The following is a 24760-nucleotide window of genomic DNA, read 5'->3' on the forward strand; positions in this document are numbered from 1 at the left end:
CTCCTTCTCCTTCCCTTTATCCTTGCCACCCTTGCTTCCCACCCTACCATTCTCTTTCCCTGTTCTCTTGTCTATTCTTCCACCTTCCTCATCTCAACTGTTTGCCTTCCTTGTGCCCATATCTCTCTGCCTCCTACTGTCTAGCTTACCCCACTCCCTCCCCTAGACCTCAGTGTCCTAACACTGCCACCCTCCCTCCACAGGAGGAGATGGACACCAGCCCCATGGTGTCCTCCCTGCTCAGTGGCCTGGCCAACTACACCAACCTGCCCCAGGGAAGTAGGGAGCACGAAGAGGCAGAAAACAATGAAGGGGGAAGAAAGAAGCCAGTGCAGGTGAGGGCCTTGGGGAAGAAGAGATTGGGGAGGAAAAGTAGATTCAGATGGAGGGATGCATGATGGAGGCAGAGGGATAGGAATTGGGGGCAGAGGCGATGGAAGGGATGGGAAATGAGGGATAGAGATGGAAGAGAGGAGGGAGGGGGTGGTTTGCAGGAGGGGTGATGCAGGTATAAGGCTGGGAGATGGGAGGAGGGCCAGGGATAAGAATCAGAGGGAAGAGGGTTGAAGGGGTGGGGATGGAGAGAATAGGAAAGTGGGGCATGAAGGAACAGGTGAGAAGGAGTGGCCTGGGGGTTTCATAGTGGCCAGAGGCTGCAGAAACTGACACTGGCCTCCCTGCAGGCTCCACGCATGGGCACCTTCATGGGCGTGTACCTACCATGCCTGCAGAACATCTTTGGTGTCATCCTCTTCCTGCGACTCACTTGGGTGGTGGGCATTGCAGGCATCATGGAGTCCTTCTGTATGGTGTTCATCTGCTGCTCCTGTGTGAGTGACACCCTCCCCTCTCCCGCCCTCTGACAGCTGGGCTGAGCAGGGACCTGGGGGTGGGAGGGAGAGGGGGAAGCATGAGGCCTGAGCTTTTTATAGGAACCACTGCATATGATCTTTGAGAGTAAATGAGGTCTGACCAATCCTGCCTGCCTCTCCTAGGCTGGTCCCTGATGGCCAGTAACCAGTTCTCACCTGGATGTGTGTGTTTGTGTATAATTACACAAGTAATGCAGACTCATTGATGAAAAAGATAGGTGCACAGAAAGAAAGACAATTCACCCATAATCCCATACTGGTTAACATTTTGGTAGGTCCAGGCTCATAAAAAATGGGATTATATGTTACAAATGGCTTTGTAACAGAATTCTTCCTATCCGCTCTAAAACATCAAATGTTCATAGACCCCTACCTATCATCACAGTTCCATTTTTTGACACCTGACCCTGAGCCACCTGAGCATGTGAGGGAGCCAATGCTGAAGCTGGTACCCTATTCTGTAGATGAAGAAACTGAGGTTTAGAGAGCAAAGTGACTTGTCTCAGGCCAGACAGCTGGTCAGAGGCCAGGCTGGGGTTTCCAGAGCTCTCTGATGCTGTAGCTTGTGCTAGGTCCATTGAATGGTGAATAAGAGCTTTTCTTGACAAGAAGGACTTGGCAGCAGTAGAAGTTGGAACAGGACCAGGGAGAAGCTCAGTGGAAGAGGACTTGTGGGTCTGGCGGGTATTTATGGGCCATAAGGCTTGGCCCCCACCCAGGCTGCTGTGGCCCCCACTCCAGCCGCCACTCTGATGACTTCTGTCCTCACAGACGATGCTCACGGCCATCTCCATGAGTGCAATTGCAACCAACGGTGTTGTGCCTGGTATGTGATGGGGGTGTCTTGGAGCAGATGGGGCCTGAATGGTTGGGGGGAGGCCTGGATCATTGGAAGGAAAGATAGTGCCCAGGGCTTTGGGGGCCATCAGGACCCAAGAAAGGCTGTGTAGCAGGACTGGGGACTGGGCGATGATGTTTGTGGGGTAGGTGGGGACAGTTCTATTAAAGGGGAGATGAGGGGCCAGTGATGGTGCTGGATAGGGCGATGCAAGCTCTCCCTTTGCCTGAGATCCTCCCCTCCATCATCCCATTTTCTGAGCCGTGACCTCATTAGAGGGGTGATTAGCAACATGGTAATTAGTGCTGCAAAACCCACTGAGAGTGGCTAGTTGGTTCTCCCACCAGACCTAGGGCTGCAATCTGTAAGACCCATGAGGCCCTGGGCAATCCCCTCTGTGCCTCTATCCCTGAGACCCCCTCAGCCCCAAGAGCAGCCCAGTGCCCCTTGAACCTCTCGCTGATATTAGGTTCTTTCTGCAGCTGGTGGCTCCTACTACATGATTTCCAGGTCTCTGGGCCCAGAGTTTGGGGGCGCCGTGGGCCTCTGCTTCTACCTGGGCACTACCTTTGCTGGCGCCATGTACATCCTGGGCACCATCGAAATCCTGCTGGTGAGAGGGGCCGAGGAGGAGGCGTGGGGCCCCAGGCTGTCAGTCAGTTAACCAATGTTCCCCAGACACCTCCTATAGGCCACTCAGTGAGGCCAAAGGGAAATCAGACAGGGTTCTGTCTTTAAAGAGTTCACAGTCTAGTTGGGGAGCCAAGTTGCAATAATTATGTAACATGAACAGCTGCCATTTATCAGGTACCCACTGTGCTCTCAGCAGAGTTCCAAGTGCTTCACAGTCATTTTCTTGAATCCTCATGAAGTTTAAGTATTATTATGCCCATTGTACCAATGAGAAGCTCAGAGAGGTGAAATGACTTGCTCAAGGTCAATCAGCTACCAAGTGCAGACGTGGGTTGAGAAGAGTAAACGCATGGGAGAAATAATAATAGCCACGTCCCATGGTAGCAACCATTCTGTGGCTGCCGACCATGTGCCAGGGCCTTTGTAAGTCCTCTCCGAATGGGCCCTGTAGAGGGCTGAGAGCAGGTGCACGGCAACAGGAAAGGAGGCAGTGAGGGAGCCAAGTAAAGAGATATGTCGGGAGCAGTGATGATGAGCACTCAGGTCTCCAGGTGCAGTTTGAAGGAGATGGTGGCTGACTTCATCTCCGTTCTTCCCACCCCTCCAGGAGGGGGTGGGAGCTGAGGAGGGTTTCTTGTTTTGTAGAAAGTGAGGCCAACATTTCCCAAGCCCCTACTTTATCCAGACCCTAAGGCCTACAATGTATCATCTCATTTTATCCCTGACTCTCCCACAAGGTAGAAGACACCCCATTTTACAGATGAAGAAAGCAAGACAGGCTCAGAAAATTTAAGGAAGGGATATGAAATAAGTAGAAGGGGTGTGAACCCTTGTCTTTTTGACCCCAAAGCCAGTGCCTGTCCACTCTACCACACTGCTTTGGAAAACTAGGACTAAAGGATGTCACAGCTTCTGGTGTGGGGGAAAAATGGAGGAGTACAATGGATGGGGAATTAAAGACCCAAGGAGCCACATTATGAGAGAATAATAGACCTTTGTAACATTTAAAAAGCTAAATCATTTCAAAGTTATTATAAAAGCAATTCTGCCCCTTGCATAAAATTGGAAAAATGTCAAAGAAAGTAAAAAAAGAAATAACAGTCACTCAAAGAAAATCAACATGTGGGTGTATTTCCTTCCAGTTTTTTTCTATGTGATATTGTATTCTGTCCTTGTAAAATATAACTGTATGGATTTCCCTAAATAACTCAAAATTCTCTTTGTAAATATAATTTACAAGTGAAAACAAATTCTGTAAGAATATAAATATATTAATACTTAGTAGAGAAATTATATGGAAAATGCAAATGTGAAAAAAATTCTTTATATTTTCAGCATTCAGGAAAAACTACTGTTAATATTTTGACATACCTACACACACAGACATCATTATATATATGTGTGTATATGTTTACAGATAAGTACACATAAATATTTACAAAAATGAGATCATAAACACATTAAGAAATTTGATTATTTTTACCTAATGTAACATGGATAGCTTTTTGAGTCCATTCATATAAATCTGCTTACCCTTCTGAAGTGCTGTTGTTGAGTGACTGTTTTTTTTTACATTCTTTGATATTTTTCCAATTTTATGCAAAGAGCAGAATTTCCATGGCCTATATGGGAATATCATAATTTATTTGCCCAATTTTCTAATGATGACTATCTAATTTATTTCTCTCTTTCTATTAGAAATAATAAAAACAATAAACAAGCATTAAGAATTATATATGTATTTTAACTTCAAAATAATTGAAGTTAAAATTGCTCCTAACATCTCTGCAATGTCATTTTTAATGACTGTGTAAAATAGTCCTTGCAGACTAGCCCATGCTTTTCTTAAGTATTCCCCTATCATTGGATGTCATTTCTAGTCTTGCACTCCTGTAAACTGGCTTCTCCAAAGCCTTGCCTTTGGTTATTTTCTTGGAGTGATTCTCAGTTGGTTCTTACTGAGTGACTTGCATGACCTCCTTATCCTTTTCTCACAGGCTTACCTCTTCCCAGCTATGGCCATTTTTAAGGCAGAAGATGCCAGCGGGGAAGCAGCAGCCATGTTGAACAACATGCGTGTGTATGGCACCTGTGTGCTCACCTGCATGGCCACGGTGGTATTTGTGGGTGTCAAGTATGTCAACAAGTTTGCCCTTGTCTTCCTGGGTTGTGTCATCCTCTCCATCCTGGCCATCTATGCTGGGGTCATCAAATCTGCCTTTGACCCGCCCAATTTCCCGTAAGTGCTGCTGCTTTGAGCCCAAGGTGTCATCCTCCTGCTCCCTGGCCCAGTTTTAGGGTCTGCACACTGGTGTGTGCCAACCCCTCCTTCCCATCTCTTGGAATCCGGAATCTGAGGGGTTGTGGATTCAGAGCAACCTCCTTGGGGAGAGGAAAACCTCTCCTAGTCTGGGATCAGTCTACTCAGGGTGGGATCATGTTTCTGGAGGTGGGCACAGTTCCCCTTGTGAGAGCCGGATGCTCACTGGTGGGAATAAACTGAGGAAGAACCAAGTGGAATGATTTGTGGAAGAAAAAACACGATGTTGGAGAAACATTTTGGGGGCGGGAGGACAGCCTCCTGGAATGGGGCAACCACTTAGTGTTCAACACCTTTTCTGTCCTGAGAAAGCGCGCAGAAGAGAAGGTCTAGAAGCTCAGATCTCTGTTGGTCCTGCCTCTCTCCCTAGGACAGAGTCCCCTACACCCCACTCACCGCCCAGAAGGGCGGCACATGGAGACTGCTGTCCATGGTGCTGAAACGCAGCATAGCGCCAAAGTGGTGGTTCGCCGCTGTTGCCTGCATATTGTAATTATTTGGCGGGGAGCTTTGAAAGGAAACAACAACCGTCGATTCTGGGCTCCATCCCAGTTAAATAAGAACCTCTGGATATGAGACCCTGGCATCTGTGTTTTTTAGAGCTCCCCTGCCGGTGCTACTGTGAAGTCAGGGCAAGGTCATGTCCCTCGCCATCCTCCTCCCTTGTTTCTCTCCCTAGGATCTGCCTCCTGGGGAACCGCACACTGTCTCGCCACGGCTTTGATGTCTGTGCCAAGCTGGCTTGGGAAGGAAATGAGACGGTGACCACACGGCTCTGGGGCCTTTTCTGTTCCTCTCGCTTTCTCAATGCCACCTGTGATGAGTACTTCACCCGAAACAATGTCACCGAGATCCAGGGCATTCCTGGCGCCGCCAGTGGCCTCATCAAAGGTCTGGGGGAGGGAAGAGGGCTGGTGCCCAGGGAACACTGCAGGGATTCTGGGTTAAACAGTTAGGATTAAGGGACTCTACTTGGGATTCAGTCCAATTCAGTTTTAATTGATCACCTACTCTGGGCCATGTTCTGTTCCTGGGTCATGGAGGGGTAGAGATGAAAAAGAGCCTCTGAGTATCTCATCACCTAATATAAAAGAAAGCCATTAGTTTAACAAGCACCTACTAAGTGCCTCACACTGTGTTAAAACCCAGGAACACAACTTAAAGGACTACTGGGCCTTGGCTTCAAGGAGTCTAACAGCAGACCCAGATGTATTAGAAAGTATGCACAGATGTGCATTCAGTGAACAGAGACCCTCCAGGAGAGGGAGTGGTTGTGTGTATAAGGTGGTGAGACAAAGTTTCCTGGACTCATCTGAGGAAGGTTTGGAAGGACGAATAAGGGACTTTCAGTGATATTAAGAGGGTAAAGGAATCAGGCAGAAGAACAGCTTGCCAAAAAGCATGCAGACACAGAAGAGCGTATTGTATCCTTTCAACCACAAGTAATTTGGAATGACTAGGGCATCGAGTGAAAAAGAAGGAGGGCAAGAAATGATGCTGGAGAGGCCAGCATGAGCCAGACTGTGGTGGGTCTTGGAAGCTATGTTGAAGAGTTTGGACTGTGTCCTCAGGGCAATGAAAAGCCACCAAAGGGTCTTGAGTAAGTAAGGGACATGGCCAGCTTGTCATTTCTGAAGGTTCACTTTTGCTTCTAATGTGTATGGGCTAAAGTGGGGAGATGACAGAGGCAGGGAGTCCAGAAGAAGGTGACACAAGGCCCAGGTGAGGAATGATGGTTTTCTGAACTAGAATGACAGAGAGATGTCAGTGGAATGGAGCACTAGTTCTCCACCAAGGCTGTTCTGCCCACCCAGGGGACATGTGGCAATATTTGGAGACAGTTCTGGTCACAACTGGAGGCTTATTACTGGCATCTAGCATATTGAGCCCAGAATGTTGCCAAACATCTTACAATGTTGTAGGACAGCCCTCCACAGTCAAGAATAATCTGGACCCAGATGTCAATAGTGCCAAAGTGGAGGAACCTTTAAAAGGAGAGAAGGGGTGTATTTGAGAAATGTTTAGAAGGAGTAAAGGACAGGAGTTGGAAATGGATTTGAAATAGAGATGGGGAGAGGGAGAAGTCAAGGGCAATGCCAAGGTGTCTCAATTGATGTCAGTGCCATTTACTGAGCTAAGGGATCCAGGAAGGGAGCTGGTTTGGGGTGGGTGGGTGTGAGATCAGTTTGGGATATTGAATCAGTCTGAGATAAGTGTGTCTTTTTGCCCTAGTAGACTGGGCTATCTGAAAGCAAAGACCAAATCTGACTTGTACAGAGCCCCTGAGTGTGGCCTGGCCCAAAGCAGGAGCCTAGGAAATGTCAGTAGAGATAAAATGGAGCCAAGGCCCATGGGGAGTGGGAGGTGGTTGACCTTGATCATCCTTTTTGCCCACCCCCACCTCCTGGCCCCAGAGCTGTGGCACTCAGACTTCTGGTCTTTCCTGAGCATCCTGTTCTGTCGGCCCCACAGAGAACCTCTGGAGCTCCTACCTGACCAAGGGGGTGATTGTGGAGAGGCGTGGGATGCCCTCAGTGGGCCTGGCTGATGGCACCCCTATCGACATGGACCATCCCTATGTCTTCAGTGATATGACCTCCTACTTCACACTGCTGGTTGGCATCTACTTCCCCTCAGTCACAGGTGAAGGGGAGCTCAGAGAGGGTGGACTGTGCCTGGGAGTAGGTGGGTAGGAAGCAGTCAGTGATTACATAGGGGAATTTCTTAGTCCAAAAGCTTCAACACAGAGACAGAAGCCAACAATTCAGTTCCCAATGGACAGATGAGGGAATTAAGATCAGGAAAAGCCACATATACTATACAAGCCCTCACACAAATCTCTACGGCAAGATCAGACCCCAGGCTTCCTGACTCCGAGGCTGGGGTCTTCTTTTCCCAGTCTGTCTGGTCTCCTGTGGCTCCTGTCCTAGCTGCTCTGTTCACAGGGATCATGGCTGGTTCTAATCGTTCCGGGGACCTGCGGGATGCCCAGAAGTCAATTCCCACCGGCACCATCCTGGCTATCGCCACCACCTCTGCTGTCTGTATCCTGTACTGCTGGGCTGGGACCACCGTGGACCGGGAGGGCTAGAGAGGGGGCAGCTGCTGCCTCACCCACTGGCTCAGGATGGGCGGTGATGAAGAGGGACACCATGCTTGGAATTCTCCTTCACTCTCTGCTGCAGACATCAGCTCCGTTGTTCTGTTCGGGGCCTGCATTGAGGGAGTCGTCCTGCGGGACAAGTGAGTAAGGGAATCAGGGCTGATCCTGCTCTTGGGGGTGGGCACAGAGGGGCAAGTCCTGGGAAACAGACCTGACAGGGGTGATGAACCTGTGCAAGGGCCCCGTGGAGGGAGGTCCAGGGGAAACACCTGCCAACTCAGCTTCTTCTATTCCATCTCTTTTATATCACTCCAGCTCAAGAAGCTTGAATGGCATCTCATTTTCTTTAGGATGATGACACTTTTTTTTCCTTTAAAATCTATGAAGTCATTGAGTATTTCCTGAATGTCTATGTGTTGGTTACTATCCAGGGTTATGTAAAGAATAAAGACAAATAACCCACGGTTTTTGTTCCGAAGGAGCTCTTTGGGGGTGGTAACCATACTTTTTCGACAGACCTGGGGTGCAGAGCAGTAGGGATGGTGATGAAATGAGGCCCCTGGGCTATGGAGGCCGCAATCCAGTCCTCAGATGGCAGGGAGGAGGGAGTGATGCTAGAGAGACTTTATACACATTTCTCATTTATCCTTCCCAAGTTAAATGATGGGTAGAGATCACTTAGGTGGCTAGGATGGGGAGGGGCACTCCAGGCAGTGGGAACAGCATGAATAAAGGTGGAGGAGGGAAACAGCTGTGTGTGTGTGTGTGTGTGTGTGTGTGTGTGCACATATGCAGGTGCTTGTAGCTATAAGCAGTTAGAGCTACTCGTTCACCCCCTTCTGAAGGGCGTGCGCCTACACTCCCAGAGGGTGAGGTAGGCGGTCCTATCTCAGGAGCTGGTTTCTTCATTCCCATCCTGGCTTCTGTAAGGACGGGATGGGGGGCATGAGGCCGGAGACCTAGGCTGGAGCCAGCTGGCACCAGGAAATTGGAGCTTTATTTGATTAAAAAATGGGAGAAACTCTGAAGGATTTTAAGCAGAGGAGTGACCTGGGCAAATGGATGATTTGCATCTGTTACACCAATTAGCTTTTAGGGCAACTCCACCCCCACTTATCTCATTTTATTCAACCAGGGACCTCCCGCAGGATTGCAAGGGGTCCCGCAGGTCATCCAGTGTAGCCCAGCATCTGATCCCTGAAATGTGTCAGCAGCCACTCCTCCGAGCATGCCGCTGCTTGCACACTTCAGGGACAGGGATCTCTCTGCCTCCTGAGGTGGCGTCTTCCATTTTAAGACAGTGTCGTTGTTAGAAAATGCTTTTCTTTGATTCTTCATCACATGCCATCACCAATGAGCAGGCTAGAAGCTCCACTTTTCCAACGGAGATACTGAGGTTCTAACAGGTTACAGGATTTGCCCAGGACAATGTAAAATTGACGAGTGACCGTTTACTAGACTCACTATGACTACCATGCTCTAGGCACTGTGCTAAGCATTCTACGCAGTTATTTATTTTTATTCTCTGACCTGTCATATGAGATGGGTTTATAATGAGTCTTGTCTCACAGGTGAGGAGAGTGAGGTAAGGAGAGGTTAAATGACTTGTCCAAATCTCACAGACAGGAAGTGCCCAGGACACTTCAGGGGCTCTGTCTCTCCCTTTGCCCCTACAGACCTGGCTCTGCGGTGGGCACACGGCTGGTCCTGAAGTTGGCGTGGGAGACCTGCCTTGGAAATCCAAGTGGCCTTGTTCACCCAGCATCTTCTGTCTCTTTGCTGCTTCCTTTCAGGTTTGGTGAAGCTGTGAATGGCAACCTGGTGGTGGGCACGCTGGCCTGGCCATCCCCCTGGGTGATCGTCATTGGATCCTTCTTCTCCACCTGTGGCGCAGGGCTGCAGAGCCTCACAGGGGCCCCACGCCTGCTGCAGGCCATCTCCCGGGATGGCATAGTGCCCTTTCTGCAGGTCAGTGGGGGCAAGTGTGGGGAGGACAGTTTGCCCCTTACACCAGCCAGCCAGACCTCTCCCTGGTGAGCCAGGGCCACAGAAAGCCCTGTTTGCCTTCTGGGGCCCTTCTGCTCTATGCTACTGGGAAGATTGGTTATGCCTTCTTTGCAATTTGGCCCAGGGTCAAAGCCATCTTTTTGGACAGAGCTGTCTGCTTTTAGGGGAAAAATAAATGGCCCTCTTCTGGCCTAGTGATTAGGCAGGGACTCAGGGAAGCAGCCAAAGGGCAAGAAAGGGGCAGCTCTCTCCATGATGCTAAAGAGGAAAAAGGATTTATGGCACACTGTCATGGCTGCTTGCTGGCCTCCTGTAGTTCTTGTCCCATCTGTCCCCAGTTTTCCCCTTAAGGGAACATTTGAACTTCATTGCACTTGGGTACCAATGTCAGCATGGGCGCAATACAGCAAAAGTATGTTATCCCCTTGGGTACCGCTAAAAGATGAGAAATGCAGCATCTTCTCCCTACCTCCTCATTAGTTAGGGGTCCCCTGCCTTTACTGCCCTGGTCCCCAAGACTGGAGGAGACACAAGAAGTCCTTAAGGTCTCAGGCTCCCATGATGGTTGCTTGTCCTCAGGTCTTTGGCCACGGCAAAGCCAACGGAGAGCCGACCTGGGCCTTGCTCCTGACTGCCTGCATCTGTGAGATCGGCATCCTCATTGCATCCCTCGATGAGGTCGCCCCCATCCTCTCCATGTGCGTGCTGGCCTCTTGCCCTCCCCACTGGCTCCCCAGATACTTCAACAACCCCGGGAGGTTGCCCACTGCCACAGAACCCCGTCCTTTGCTATAAAGAGCTTTATCCCCACATGTGTCAGGGTGTGTTGTGAGGGGATTTGGCCTTTGAACCCCTCCCTAAGCACCAGAATGTGATCTGACTCCCCAACCCCTGCAGTTTCTTTTCTCCTTCCTCCCTTTCCTCCCCTATGTTTCTCTTTCTGCCTCTCCCTGCATCTGTCTCTCCCGGGCCTCCCTGTGTTCCAGGTTCTTCCTGATGTGTTACATGTTTGTGAACCTGGCCTGTGCAGTACAGACGCTGCTGAGGACCCCCAACTGGAGGCCACGCTTTCGCTATTACCACTGGTGGGTGCCCTGTTCCTGCTGCCCACTGCACCGACCCCTCCCCTCACCCCCACGGCAGGGCCCACCTCACCCTAGCCCATCCCCCCCAGGGCTAAGGATCCCAAACCCCAGCTTTCGTAGTCCAGCCAGCGCCAGCAAGGTCCTAGACACGCTTTCCTTATAATCACGAATAGTAACATAACACAAATCATAAGACAAGTGGTCTCAGTGATCCTCCCTCCCTGTGCACCATGCTCACCAGCGTGCCGTAGGGATGAGGAAACAGCTTCCCTGGCTGTGAAGTGGGGTGACCGCTGTCCCCGCCTCGCAGGCCCCTTGTGAGCGTTACTGGGCCCAGAAGGTGCTCATTACGTAGAGGCTGGTGTTCTTCCGATCGCTTTGTTTTAAGGCTCTTCATCCTCATAATAGGTCCATGAGACAGGGCAGGAATGATCGGCCTGTTCTACCAAAAGAAAACAGAGCCGTAAAGGGGGGAAGGGACCGGCTCAAGGCGTCTCCCCGCAAGACTAGGCCTGTCTGGCCTAGAGCCCAGGCTGCCCGAGTCCCACCTCAGTGCCCCTGCTTTGCCAGCTGCCTCTCCCTGGGGGCACACTCCTCCTGGGCGTTCCTGCCTCCAACTTTCCCCCAGAGAACCCTGCCTCTGAGCCCATCTGGCAAAACAGTCTGGCAGCATTTAAGGCGCTGGGACCAGGGAGGGTGGTGACTCAGGAGTTGGGCAGGGCATGGGAAGGTGCCTGTCTGTGGCTGCTCATTCATTCAGAAGGTGGCATATCCCTCTGGTGCTCACGAGGATGATGGTGTGAGTTCCCCTAGACTTGCCCATCATCTCCTGGGCACGCCCAGGCTCTGCCCCACCCAAGTCTTGCTGTCGGAGTCTTGGCAGCAGTGACAGGCCCCCCCAGGGCTCAGAGGCTAGCTCTTCCTCCCGTTGTCCAGGACACTCTCCTTCCTGGGCATGAGCCTGTGTCTGGCCCTCATGTTCATCTGCTCCTGGTACTATGCCCTGGTGGCCATGCTCATTGCCGGGCTCATCTACAAGTACATCGAGTACCGTGGGTAAGTGCGGGAGGCAGGGAGGGCTTGGGGGAACTGAGGGAGGAGAGGGCTCTGCAGGGGCCAGGGACGCTGGTGCTGGGTGGTTAGGGGCTGGGGGGATGAGGCAGGCAGTGAGGGTAGCGTGGAGGAGGGGTGACCTGGGGCAAGATAGGGAGACAGGCGACAGGAGCAGAAGGAGGGGCTGAAGCTTTGAGACATGGACGTGGCAGGAACAACATGCATGCCCTTTCGGAGCCTGCGGTAGATGGCTCTGCCCCAGGGACTGGCTGCTTCAGTGTGGACAGCCCTCTCAGACACCCCCGGGCTTTCTGCCCTTTTATGCCCCCGTTCCTGGCCCTCAGGGCAGAGAAGGAGTGGGGTGATGGGATCCGAGGCCTGTCTCTCAGCGCTGCTCGCTACGCCCTCTTACGCCTGGAGGAAGGGCCCCCGCACACCAAGAACTGGAGGTGAGTGGTGGGAGCAGGTGTGTGAAGGCTCCAGGGACGGGGCAGGGAAGGGAGCAGCGTGGGACCTGCCTCCCCTGCTTTGTTCTGCTGTGCGGTACCCTAACCACATCTTCCCCAGCTCGGCCTTGTCTGAAACCTCCCCACCTAAAGCGCCCAGCCTGGGCCTAGCTCCTGACATTTGTCCTCGCAGACCTATTCCCACTCCAGCCTCCTGACCATCCATCCACCCATCCACACATCTACTCATTTGTTCTATTTTTTTTTTAATGTATGAACGCATGATACAAGCCAAGCTCTCTCTGGTTCTCTGGGGACATAGTGAGCTCCCAGTTCCATGGAGAAGGGACCCAAAGATTAAGAACATAGTATCACATAGCATGTGCTCTGGGAGAGACGGAATCATCCACCTGGAGAGTGTTAGGGCCTTTCAGAAACCCCCAGATTCCTACACTCCCTCCATCTTATCCATGTGAAAGTCGGGGACAGAGAGGGCCTCAGAGGTCATGGAGGGCAGGACAGGAGTCCGCATCTCAGCCTCCCACCCCGAGGTGCACGCCACTGACTGACCGCTCTGCCAGCCCCGTCCCTCGTTCACCTCCCTCAGGCTCACTTCGCCAAGGGCAAAGCCCGGAGCTCTCGGTGATTCTGCCAAACTAGGGCTGCTGCAGCCCAGGCCTGTGCGTTGTGAATTCTCCAACGCTGAGCACAGGGTCTGGCCCAGCGTGGAGGCTTAGAGAACGCTACTGAATTAGTGGGTGGTTGGATGGATAGATACATGGGTAGATGGCTGAGTGTATACACGTGAGTGTACACACACATATATGAGAGGGAACCCCCAAATTCTGGAATTTATACAACCCGTGTATTTATTCTTACACATTTCCACTTCAGTCACCTTTAAAGTGCTCTCCATTTGATGCGATACACCTCTCGAGATGTGTTTCCGCTGCTCAGAACAGTGTTTGAACTCATGAATTTTGACGCCTTTTAGTGCTTCTGCCATTTTTTGTTTCTCCTCTTCCACATCGGCAAAGCATTTCCCTTTGAGGACTTTTCTCATCTGGGGAAACAAAAAAAAAGTTGCTTGGGGAGAAATAGGGTGAGTAGGGAGGGTGGGGATGGGGCTCACACTGTTTTTGGTTGAAAACTGCTGAACACTGAGTGTGGTGTGGGCAGGTGTGCTCGTAAATCACCCATCATGAAATGGCAAACATGTTGACAGAGTCTTTAAAAAAATCACTGGAGCCGAATGCAGCCTCTCACAACAATGCCAGCTGGTACAGTGATACAGACGGGTTCTTAGAACACTCACCTGTTGGGGGAAGCCTGGACTACCAGGGGCCCCTCTCCACAAGATAATTCTGGTTTTGGGGGGGTTCCTCCCTTGTATAGGGGAGAGCGGCTGGGTGCACAGATAGATTTGCCAATGGATAGTGCTAGGTTGATGTATGGTAATTAAGTGAATAATGCATGTGTAGGTAAATTAATATGAATATAAGTGGGTGGCTAAAGGATAAAATAGATGGGTAGGTGGCCGGATGGATGGATGGATGGATGGATGGATGGATGAGAGAGACGATGGAGAGATAGATGGGTGGGTAGAGGATTAGATGGGTTGATATTCAAGGAAGTGGGATGGATGGATGTTTAGGTGGGTGGGTGGGTGGTGGGGGTATAGATGGACGGGGCTACAGAGGACAGATGGCTAGTGAACTCACTGGTGTATGGTAATAGGCATCTGGGTTTATGGTGGGTGGTGATTGGGTGGGTGGTGGATGCATCATGTGACCTTCCCTCCTCTTCAGGCCACAGCTGCTGGTGCTGGTGCGTGTGGACCAAGACCAGAATGTGGTCCACCCACAGCTGCTCTCATTGACCTCCCAGCTCAAGGCAGGGAAGGGCCTGACCATTGTGGGCTCTGTCCTTGAGGGCACCTTTCTGGACAACCATCCCCAGGCCCAGCGGGCAGAGGAGGTGAGCAGAGGCCCCGGTGGGGAGGGAGGAGAGACAGGGAACTCAGGAAGACGGTCGCTGCCCCTTTACGCTTCCCTTCCTGTCCACCCTTGGGATCAGTGGGGGCTCAGACTTTGCCGTCCTCTTCCTCAGAAGAGGGGTCTAAAGGCTCAGGGAGTGAGTTCCCCAGAACCCAACTCACAGGACCAAAGACCATCAGAGCTAGAAGGGCGCATTTTGTGGGTAAGGAAACTGAGGCCGAGACAAGTGAGGCCACTTATCCAAAGGCAGAAAACAGGCTCGAATTAGAACCGCTTGACTCCTACTCCAGCCTACTCCCTGCCAAAGTTAAACCTCTCCAAGTGTTTTCACATCCATGGCTTCCTTCTATCCCCTCGCCAAGTGGAGTCAGCAGGGTGAGTATCCACATTTGGAACAGGAAGAGGCTGGCACGCAGAAGGAAAGCAACCTGCTGAAAGTCACAAAGCTGGCTGGAAGCATAGCAGGATCTGAACCCAGGTCCCTGGCCCCAGACTACTTGCTCTTGTCCCCATCCACTGGTCTATGCCCACGAAGCAGCATGTGGAGCCAGTGTGGGCTGGGGCACTCAGAGGCACTAACAGGTGTCGGGACCTGGTGGGTGGCAGAGGAAGTGGGTTCTGTTTGCAATTTAGGTCTCTCTTCCCTCGGGCTGTGACCAGCTGTCCGAGGGAGGGAGGCGAGGTGAACTGTGGGGGGCCACCCCTAATGGCTTGTGACAGTTGTCGTTTCTGCCTCACCAGGCTGTTCACACCCATCTGTCAGGGCCCAGAGCCGGAGGCCTCCAGTGGTTACTTTGATTCAATGTCCAGTGACTGAGAATATGCCAGGCACCAGGCTGGGTGTAGGGGACATGGAGAAGTATAAGGCCCAATCCCAGCCTCTCCCTATGTCATTCTCCCTATTCCTGAAGGATGTAGCTGTCATGAGCCCCATTTGACAGATGGGAAAACTGAGGCTCATAAAGGTTAGGTGATTTTCCCAAGGTCACACGGCATATGGTGGCAGAGGTAGGAAATGAAACCTGTTTGACATCAGGGAGCGGGTAAGAGTGTGGGGGATGGGTCAGACCCCTACAATGGCATCCATTAGCTTTGCGGCCTTAAGCAAGTCTTAATTTCTCTGAACCTCAATTTCCTCATCTGTAAAATGAGAGTAATAAAATTTTCCTCCCAGAGCAGACTGAATGTGCATTTAAAATGCATATCATTATGCTAACTTTTAAAAATCATTAAACAAACGCCGTGCAGAGAAGGCCAGTTTTACTCTGGTCTGGGTGGGGGGTGGTATCTGAAGAAAGTGAGTCCGACTTGGGCAAGGCGGGGTGGGGGTCTGGTGGAGAGCTTGCCTCGGACTGTGTGAGCAATGGCAGGTGGTGGGAGGCATGGGGTTTGGTCGCCAAGAGCTCTGATTGAGCGACAAAAAATGGGGGGCTATAGATAGCGGGGAGCCATGCACAACTCTGGTGCCAGAGGCTGACGTGATCAGAGCTGAGGTTCAGGGAGATCAGACCATGGAGGACGGGAGGCTGCAAGGGGCCTGGCAGGACTAGGGAGGGCCTGAGGCTGGCCCTTATCGGAGGTTCCCCCCACCCCCCAGTCCATCCGGCGCCTGATGGAGGCCGAGAAAGTGAAAGGCTTCTGCCAGGTGGTGATCTCCTCCAACCTGCGCGATGGCATATCGCACCTGATTCAGTCTGGGGGCCTTGGGGGTCTGCAACACAACACCGTGCTTGTCGGCTGGCCCCGCAACTGGCGGCAGAAGGAAGACCACCAGACGTGGAGGAACTTCATTGGTAGAGCTGTGTGGGCTGAGGGTGGAGGAGGGCTGGGGGCAGTGGTGGGTGGGTGGAAGCCTGCACGTTCCCCTTCTTCGGGCCCGGGGTTCAGTTCCCAGGCATGAGCAATGTGGATTCCACGTACGCAGGTGACAGTATTCAAAGTCAGGCACTGTGCTAGGTGCTGGGGACTCAGGTGTGAAGGAGACAGTCTTCATTGACTCCTGCAGGGCCCATAACCCTGGGTGGGAGACAGGGCAGGGCAGTGGGAAGGGCTTTGAAGTCAGAGAGGAGAGGCCTGGGCCTAAATCTCACCACTGGGCCTGCCTAGGTCTGTGACTATTTACCAGTGACTCACCCTCTCTGAGCATCAGAGTCCTTGATACTCTATCCAGTGAGCCACACCAGCCAGGGCAAGAGACCTGGGTAATAGTAATATAATAACTAACCTTTACAGACTCCGTCTGTGTGCTGGACGAGTGGAGACTCCCTCTAAGTCTAATTCTTTCAGCAGTCCTATGACGGCCAGGTAGTGCTATCTCTGTTTTATGGGTGGGGAACAGACACAGAGAGGTGAAGGTGTTTGCTCCTGGTCATACAGCTGGTGCACCAATAGGTTGCCCTGTTAACTTCAAGCTATTCTGTCTCCTTTATAGGTAGATCACAGTTGCAAGGTGTTTGGGAGCATTAAATGAGGCCATTCATGGCAGAGTTCTTGATAATTGGAAAGGACAGGTGGGGAAACTGAGGCCCAGAGAGGTTAGAGGCTTTCCCCAATCCAAACAGCAGATAAGTGATGTGACCCACGGAGCTGCTGATTTTCTGGCTACTTACCCAAAGACCCAATTGAGGCTGGTGCTGGGTGCTGGGAGCTCCTGTGGCTGCCGTGGGGTGCTGGGTGGGACCAGGGCCACTGTTTTCCCATCTGGCCCACTCCTTGGCCTCCCCTAGAGCTGGTCCGGGAAACCACGGCTGGTCACCTGGCCCTGCTGGTTACCAAGAACGTGTGCATGTTTCCGGGGAACCCCGAGCGCTTCTCCGAGGGCAGCATCGACGTCTGGTGGATTGTGCACGATGGGGGCATGCTCATGTTGCTGCCCTTCCTGCTGCGGCACCACAAGGTGAGTATGCGCATGTGCGCGCATGTGCACGCCTGTGCGCATGCGTGGCTGTGAGCGAGGCCAGGGAGCAAGACCCGTGAGTGAGGCCCGTGAGTGAGGCCCGTGGGCTCCAGCCAGGCCCAGACTCCTTGTGAGCTCCTGGGAAAGGGGTATATGTGATCTCCTCCTTTGTTCTGAGATGTTAGGAACTGACACCTTGCAGGTGTCCTTGCACTGTAAAGGAGAGCAGTGCTTAACCCATGCAAATGATACTTTGATGGGGGACCCTCGCCTAAGCAGGGGAGTTTTTGTAGGGAGTGGCCGCTGAGATAGAGGATTCAGGTCTGCATGTATGTGTGTCCAGGTGGGTGGGAAGGGTGAGGGGCAGGGTTCTCTCTAGGTTCTGGCCCTGGGTCTCCTCACTACTTCTGGGCTGGACCTCTCTGGGTCCCCTTCACCTCCCCTCGCCCCCAGGTCTGGAGGAAGTGCAAGATGCGCATCTTCACTGTGGCCCAGATGGACGACAACAGCATCCAGATGAAGAAGGACCTGACCACATTTCTGTACCACTTACGTATCACTGCGGAGGTCGAGGTGGTGGAGATGGTGAGTCCCCAGCAGTTACCCTGACGTTTTGGTGTCCTGCCCCCCAGGCCCTCTTTCCTCTTGGCCCCAGCACCAGTTAGGGCAACCCCAACAACCATCAGCTTATAATGTGGGTCCCTCCCCCATCCACTTCTTAGCCTGTCACATATGCACCCAAGTTTTCCATCCATCCATCCATCCATTCCTCTCTCCATTCTAAGAGCCACATGTAATAGTGCTCATGATATGTGAGGCATTCTTCTGTTCCTTATCGGTTCTCATAGCAACCAATGAGATAGATACAATAATCAGCATTTTCATTTTACTGATTAGGCACAAAAAGGTTAAGTCATTGGCCCAACCATGCTCACTAAGTAGCAGAGCCAGGATTCAAACCCAGGCAGCTGGCTCTAGGATTACACTATACAGCCTCTCATCCATCCTTTCCCCATCCATTCTCCTCCTTATTTATTTCTCCATCTCCTTATCCTCCTGTATATTCATCAACCTATCCATGTATTTATTAATTTATTCACTCACTCACCCATTCATTCATTTATGCATGTGTTCATTCATCCCTTTGTTCCTTTTTTATTTCTTCCCCTTTTCCATTCACCCAGGTAATTAATTAATCCACTCATTCATTCATTCCACCGGTTCACATGCCTAGCCCTGTGCTGGGCTGAGGACAGAATAAGCTGTACTGCCTTCAAGAAGCATTGTCCCCGTCTCCCACAACTGTCGATTAAACTAGGTCATTGGATAGGGAAGTCCAAGGCTGACAGAAGGGAGGCAGCCTGCCTCCATTCCCTTCGCCTTGCACCTGAGCTCACAGCTCGTGTTTTCCTCCCTCGACCCCCCACCCTGCCCCCACCCTGCCTGCCCACAGCATGAGAGCGACATTTCGGCTTACACCTACGAGAAGACTTTGGTGATGGAGCAGCGTTCCCAGATCCTCAAACAGATGCATTTAACCAAGAATGAGCGGGAGCGGGAGGTGAGGTTGGCTTGGCTTGGCTTGGCTCTCAGAGTCCTGGGCTGCCGCCAGCTCTGCGTCTGCACTGGGTGGGACGGCCCGGGGCTGGCACACGGCGTCTAGAGCATTACTCATCACCCCTATTCCTTCCATCACTGGGCTCTCCAGCAGCAGGGTTACACACTGCAGCTCACCTATTGAGCCTTTTGGCCGGGATGAACAAAGGCATGGGCGACAGACTTTTTCCTGTGTGTGTGACTTTGGGGGTCCAAGTAGTGGATCCTAAATATGTATGGATGATGGACAGGTTGACAGTGTGTGGGACAAGGGACCATGTGGCAGATATTCAGAGAGTGGGTAACGGATGGATATTTAGGGTGTGGTGGACGGCTTCTCAGGGGTAACAATGATAAGCCTCCTATGGGGTATGGGTGTAAGATCCCCCAGGTAGGGGTAATAAGGAACCAATACTCCCCTGCAGTTTGGATGAAAGTCCCACCCCAGGGGGTAGGAGCCTTGGGGAAATGAATGGTGGTCCCAAGCGGCTGGGGAGAGGAAAGCCCCTGAGAAGTGAGGGGCAGGCTGCCTGGGGAATGGGTGGCAGGCGGGTCCTGTAGGTAAAGGTGACGACACACCATAGTGGATGGGTCTCCAGGCATGGATAATGCATTTCTCAGGTAGTGGTTGAAGGATCCTCAGGGGAATGAGTGATGGGTATCCCTTTGAACTGGGAAGGAGGGACCCACCAAGAATGTTATCTAGAGGCAATAGTAAAAATGGTACATGTGCATGGGCCAATCAGAACTGACACGGGACCATAGAGCTAAGGTGGAACCCTGCTGGCGTTAACCCTTTGGTTGCTGGATGGTGGGCAGGGGGGGAGGTCAGGGGCTCTGGGGAGGGGTCGGAGTGGCCAGGTCAGCAGGGCAACGGCTGTGTGGTATGGAAGCATCGCAGTGTTTTAACACTGGTCCACTGCCCGAAGGTTTGCGTCCAGGCTGAAACGTACACTGGGTGGTAGCTCTTTGCAGGGCATGGGTGGTAGCTCCCAGCACAGCTGGCATCAACCTTTGTCGCTCTCTAGATACAGAGCATCACAGATGAGTCTCGTGGCTCAATCCGGAGAAAGAATCCAGCCAACACTCGACTCCGCCTCAATGTCCCAGAGGAGACAGCTGGCGACAGTGAGGAAAAGCCAGAAGAGGAGGTGTGTGGCTGGGGTGGTTTGGCTCCGGCCGGGGGCGGGGCGGGGGGGAGAACATTAGGCCTCCAAAGGAGTCACATGTCGTCCCTTTGTTCACCCCTCAGGTGCAGCTGATCCACGACCAGAGTGCTCCCAGCTGTCCTAGCAGCTCACCATCCCCGGGGGAGGGGCCTGAGGGGGAGGGAGACGCAGATCCTGAGAAGGTGCATCTCACCTGGACCAAGGACAAGTCTGTGGCAGAGAAGAATAAGGGCCCCAGTCCTGTTTCCTCTGAGGGCATCAAGGACTTCTTCAGCATGAAGCCGTATGGGTCTGGGGACTAAGGGCTGGGGTCTGGGGGGAACCTACAGGGTCTGGGGAGGACCTTCAGGGTCTTTGCTCCTCATGGCAGAGCAAACGAGCAGCATGGGTCCTGGCAGTTGGCAGACCCAGCCCACACCATGCCTTGGTCTCCCCACCTGAAGACCTTGGGCCTGATTGCTAAGGGTCAGAACTCCCAGGTGCAGGCACTGGAGGGTTGCATGCTGGGAGGCTGGGAAAGCAGGACCGGTGTGCAGTCGGGGTGGATGATGGTGGCTCAAGTCGCTAGCCTCTCCTGCATTTTCTGACCACTCTCTTTTCTTCCTCTTTGCTTCTGGTGTTTCCTGAAGGGAGTGGGAGAACTTGTAAGTGCTTTCGATTGTTCTCTTCTCTTCTCTGGGTTGGCCAGAGTCCCTACGCTCTTCACTCTATCATGAACCCTCAATTCGTGTTCCTGACCTCTGGGGTCCCTGAGTAGCTCAGCTTGTCGAGGTCTGGGTTTGGTGGTCCCTGGCTTGCAAGAACGTCCCAGGGGCCCCGTGTGCCTTGATCCGACTCTCCTCCGTCCCGGGCTCACGCGCAGCGCTCCACACCTTCCTCCCCCAGGAACCAGTCCAACGTGCGGCGCATGCACACTGCCGTGCGGCTGAACGAGGTCATTGTGAAGAAATCCCGAGATGCCAAGCTCGTTTTGCTTAACATGCCTGGGCCTCCCCGCAACCGCAACGGTGACGAAAATTGTATCCTGGACTTAGAATTGGGGGGAAGAGGGAGGCGGACGGCAGGGAACCTGGGCCCTCCTAGCCCTGAGATGCAAGAGCCGAGCTGGTCCGGCCTCAGGATCAGCACCTCGGACAGGGACGCGGGCCCAGTTTTCCCGGGCAGCTCTGAGCGACCCAATTCTATCCAGAGGGAAGGGAGCTGGTCTTTCTCCTTGACCGGCGCTCAGACATGGAGTTCCTCGAGGTCCTCACTGAGCACCTGGACCGGGTGATGCTGGTACGCGGCGGCGGCCGCGAAGTCATCACCATCTACTCCTGAGAGCCAGGACCTTCCACCCGGGCCGAGCGCGCCCGGCCCGCGGCCCCGGAGCCCTCGCCACAACCCCCGCCGCTGTCACCGTTTACATACAGACCCTGTGCCCGCGCCCCTGGCCCCTTTCCCCGCTGCCTGAAGTCCGGAGGCCACGTCCGTTGGGGTTGACTCGGAGGGGACCGCTCCCACGTGGAGACCAGAGACTCGTCGGCGCGCCGCTCTGTCGGCTGCACTGCCCTTTTTTAAGCCGAGCCTCGCCCCACTGGAGGAGACGCTGCAATAAAGGTTGGGAGCAGGCACGGAGAGGAGCTGGGGCTTTGAGGACCCCCAGGTAGCCTGCGTGGCCCCTTCTCCTCTTCCAACGCCCGGTCCCCGCCCGCCCCGCTCCACAGGCGGACCCCGGCTCCCGGCGGCCCGGTGAGCGCGGGGTGGGGCGGCGCCCTCGCCTTCTGCCCCGAGCCTCCGGGCGTGGGCCGGCGGAGCCTATACATAGTGTACAGGAGACATCGCGTGTATTTTTAACGTCCCCATATTTCCGTGACTAGAAGCGCAACGGACTTCTCTCGCCCCTGGCGAGCTCCCTCGGGGCGCCTGGGGCGGCGGAGGCCTCGGGAGGCTGGGTGCTCCTGGACGTCCGGGAGCTGGAGAGCGAAAGTGCTTTAGGCCCAGGCGGGAGTCCCGGTCCTGCGCCCTCGGCACCCCGCCCCGCTCTGGCCACTTCGCCCGGTTCGTGTGCCCTTGGCTTCCGATCCTTCCTTCTAGTTCTTTTCGGAGGGGGGGTGAGGCGAGCGTCCAGCTCTTCCTGGACTCGCCTCCCGGGGGACGCGAGCTTCCACTGCGGCTGCGGGGACCCGCGCAGCCTCTCCTCCGCTCTTATGCAAGCTGGGGCCGGACGGGACGGGGCGGGGCGCTCCCCCCCGGGCAGAGCGGGAGCGAGGCCTCGCCCCACCCAGGGAGCCCCGCCCGGTGCCTTCGCGGGGGGGGGGGGGGGGGGAAGCAGGCGCCTCTCTTCCGTGGGCTGCTCCCCCTATCCCATGGCTCCTCGCCAAAGACTGCAACCAGGGAGCTGGAGGGCGTCCCATCCCCGGCGTTTCCTGTCTGGGACGGTGAGGGCTGAGGGGGAGATTTCCGTGTAGGTGCCCTACCCACCGGGAAGGGCCCCCCGGCGCTGCCCCTGACGTTCCCTGCGCTCTTCCCATCAGGCAGCTCCAGCCTCGGGGACCCAGCCACGCTCTCTGCGTCCTAGGGCGGGACCTCGCTGCTTAGCAGCGGCCTCTAGCTGTGTCTCCCAGGCACCTGGGCCTGGGGGAGGGCTGGAGTAGCCACGTGCTTTGTTCTTAGCACCTCTCTGCCCTCCTCTAACTAGGAGCCAAGGCCTTTGGCTCCTCTAGCTCCAGTCCTTGGCGCTTCTGCTCCGCCAGTCCGGCCAGAGGCGCCCTCTAATCCCTGGAGAAGGCGCATTGGCCCGGGTTCCTTTCCCCCAGGGCACATTACTAAGGGGGACAGGCACTGCATGCTCCTTCCAGTGTCCTCTGGGACTGGGTACATAAGCACCTGCAGCCCCAGGGCCCTGCCCACTCCCAGAGCTGGGACTACTAGGTACTCCTGACCTCACCACCTCCTTTCCTTTGAGCCCAAGGCAGAGAACTGGAGCTGGTGCCATCTAGACTGGGTCAAGTGCGGCTGGGGTTAGGTCTGGATGTTTGCCAGTTAGGCCAAGACCCACCTGCGATTTAATGAGGGGGCTGGTCAGATTCTTCCAGGTGGTAATCAGAAAGCTGGAGATGTTAGCCACCAGCCCCCTTGACCCCTTCCTCCTAAAGACCTCTGAGAATCACAGCCCCGTCCAGCCTTCTGGGGGCCCAGACATTCAGGCCGAAGTTGTGGGCTGGGCAGAAAGGGGAGAGGCAGGACCAACACCAACTCGGGAACCAAAGTTGCACTACCTGGGCCCAGACTGGTGGGCAAGAGCAGTTTCCATTGATGAAAACAAACATCCCACAACAAGAACCCAAGTTTTCTGTGCTACACGTGCAATATTTGTTATGAATGTTATCACGTCATTCATCAAATTATCTTTATAATCATCGTAGCTAGATGTTTCATGTCCATCCAAGTGACTTCTATTCCGAGTGCAATATTTCAATAGCCTTGTAGTGATAACTAGTGTTGCTTTTGTTTTAGACGATCTACGTGCAGGGCAATGCAATGAAGTTGAAAACCCTTGTAAATAGAAGAGGTTGCAAACCAAATCAAGAGTATTTATTACTATTATTAGGCCTGCCTTTGATTTTCAGTGTGTTTCAGTATCCTGCATTCTGCCTCAGTATTGATCTTGTGTTTTTTGTGCCAATATAAGAAGAGAGTTGGTTCTTCCCTTTATTGTTGAATGCTCCCATTTAATGCTTTACAGCTTTTACTGTATTTTTTAGACTCCCGTCTGCACAAAATGCAATAAAAATAATTTTATTATACCCTTCATGGCCTGAGAGGTGCTGTCTGAACACACAAAGGGGGAAAACCAGTAGGAAGGTGGTAAGAGGGTTTCTCAATGCAGGTCACCAGGAGGGCCCTAGACTCCTATCAGAAACACTGACCTTTGCCCTGGCTGGTGTGGCTCAGTGCACTGAGTGCCGGCCTGTGAACTGCAAGGCTGCCGGTTTGATCCCTGGTCAGGGCACTCAGGGGACAGGCCAGGCCCCTTCCCCTTTCTAAAAAAAAAAAAAAAAAAGAAACCCCAATCCCAATCTTCACTGACAGAAGGATGGGCTGAACCTCCAGGACTGGCTACTTCATTTGGGCGCTGACAGTTTTGGACTTTGCCCCAGAGGAGGGGCAAAGGAACCGGCAGCAGGGGACTAGGAGAGAACAGTACACCAACATCTCCAATGAGACAGTGAGTGCTATTAGTCAGATTTTGGTCCCTCATCAAATGGCCTTGTACCCATCACTTTACCACACCCACCCCGTTCCTCACGGGCTGGCTACTGTGAACTGCTCCCCAAGGCCCCCATGGCTCCTGTAACCCCACCATTCTGCCAACCTCCTGCATGATGGGCAGGGTGGAGGGCAGCTGCTGAGATGAAGCCCAAACTGGGGAGTGCCTCACCCCTGCGGCCAGTGGCCAGCGGCCAGCGGCCAGGGAGGGCCTCCTCACGGTCCTGTCTTCCTGTCACAGATAAGAGGACAAGCCTGCTGGCACACCCACAGCCTACCACAGAGGGGGCTTAGCACAGCATTGTAATCAGCCAGCAGGCTCCTCCTGCTCTGGACTGGAACTAAAACGTCTGAGCAGGTGAGCCGAAGGGAGAGGAGCCAGGGCTGAGCACAGGGGGTGGATGAGGGGGCAGGCCCCACAGCAGACTGAAAATGTCCACACACAGGTCCTGCAGATACAGTCACATTCAAAGAAGATGACACAGCTTTTCCTT

At 53.4% G+C, this 24760-nt stretch overlaps 1 protein-coding gene across 2 annotated transcripts in view; it reads left to right on the forward strand.

Annotated features, from left to right (window-relative positions):
- The window catches only part of SLC12A5 (solute carrier family 12 member 5), a 35646-nt gene extending 13390 nt beyond the window's left edge, over positions 1-22256 (forward strand). For both annotated transcript variants that reach the window (XM_037164387.2, XM_037164386.2), the window contains exons 3-26: positions 204-335; positions 684-830; positions 1644-1698; positions 2193-2323; positions 4341-4582; positions 5343-5554; positions 7136-7306; positions 7609-7707; positions 7849-7906; positions 9560-9734; positions 10353-10471; positions 10760-10858; positions 11795-11914; positions 12256-12360; positions 14166-14334; positions 15952-16147; positions 17081-17250; positions 17704-17835; positions 18704-18811; positions 19875-19997; positions 20099-20298; positions 20645-20659; positions 20901-21034; positions 21244-22256. In XM_037164387.2, the coding sequence (XP_037020282.1) occupies positions 204-335; positions 684-830; positions 1644-1698; positions 2193-2323; positions 4341-4582; positions 5343-5554; positions 7136-7306; positions 7609-7707; positions 7849-7906; positions 9560-9734; positions 10353-10471; positions 10760-10858; positions 11795-11914; positions 12256-12360; positions 14166-14334; positions 15952-16147; positions 17081-17250; positions 17704-17835; positions 18704-18811; positions 19875-19997; positions 20099-20298; positions 20645-20659; positions 20901-21034; positions 21244-21335 (3204 nt within the window). In that variant the 3' untranslated portion in view covers positions 21336-22256. The remainder of the gene's footprint in view (positions 1-203; positions 336-683; positions 831-1643; positions 1699-2192; positions 2324-4340; positions 4583-5342; positions 5555-7135; positions 7307-7608; positions 7708-7848; positions 7907-9559; positions 9735-10352; positions 10472-10759; positions 10859-11794; positions 11915-12255; positions 12361-14165; positions 14335-15951; positions 16148-17080; positions 17251-17703; positions 17836-18703; positions 18812-19874; positions 19998-20098; positions 20299-20644; positions 20660-20900; positions 21035-21243) is intronic.
- The last annotated feature ends 2504 nt before the right edge of the window (positions 22257-24760 follow it).

The sequence above is a fragment of the Artibeus jamaicensis genome, unplaced genomic scaffold, assembly GCF_021234435.1.
Source record: "Artibeus jamaicensis isolate MK-2021 breed Jamaican fruit bat unplaced genomic scaffold, CSHL_Jam_final contig_685, whole genome shotgun sequence".
In the NCBI taxonomy this organism is placed as follows: Eukaryota; Metazoa; Chordata; class Mammalia; order Chiroptera; family Phyllostomidae; genus Artibeus; species Artibeus jamaicensis.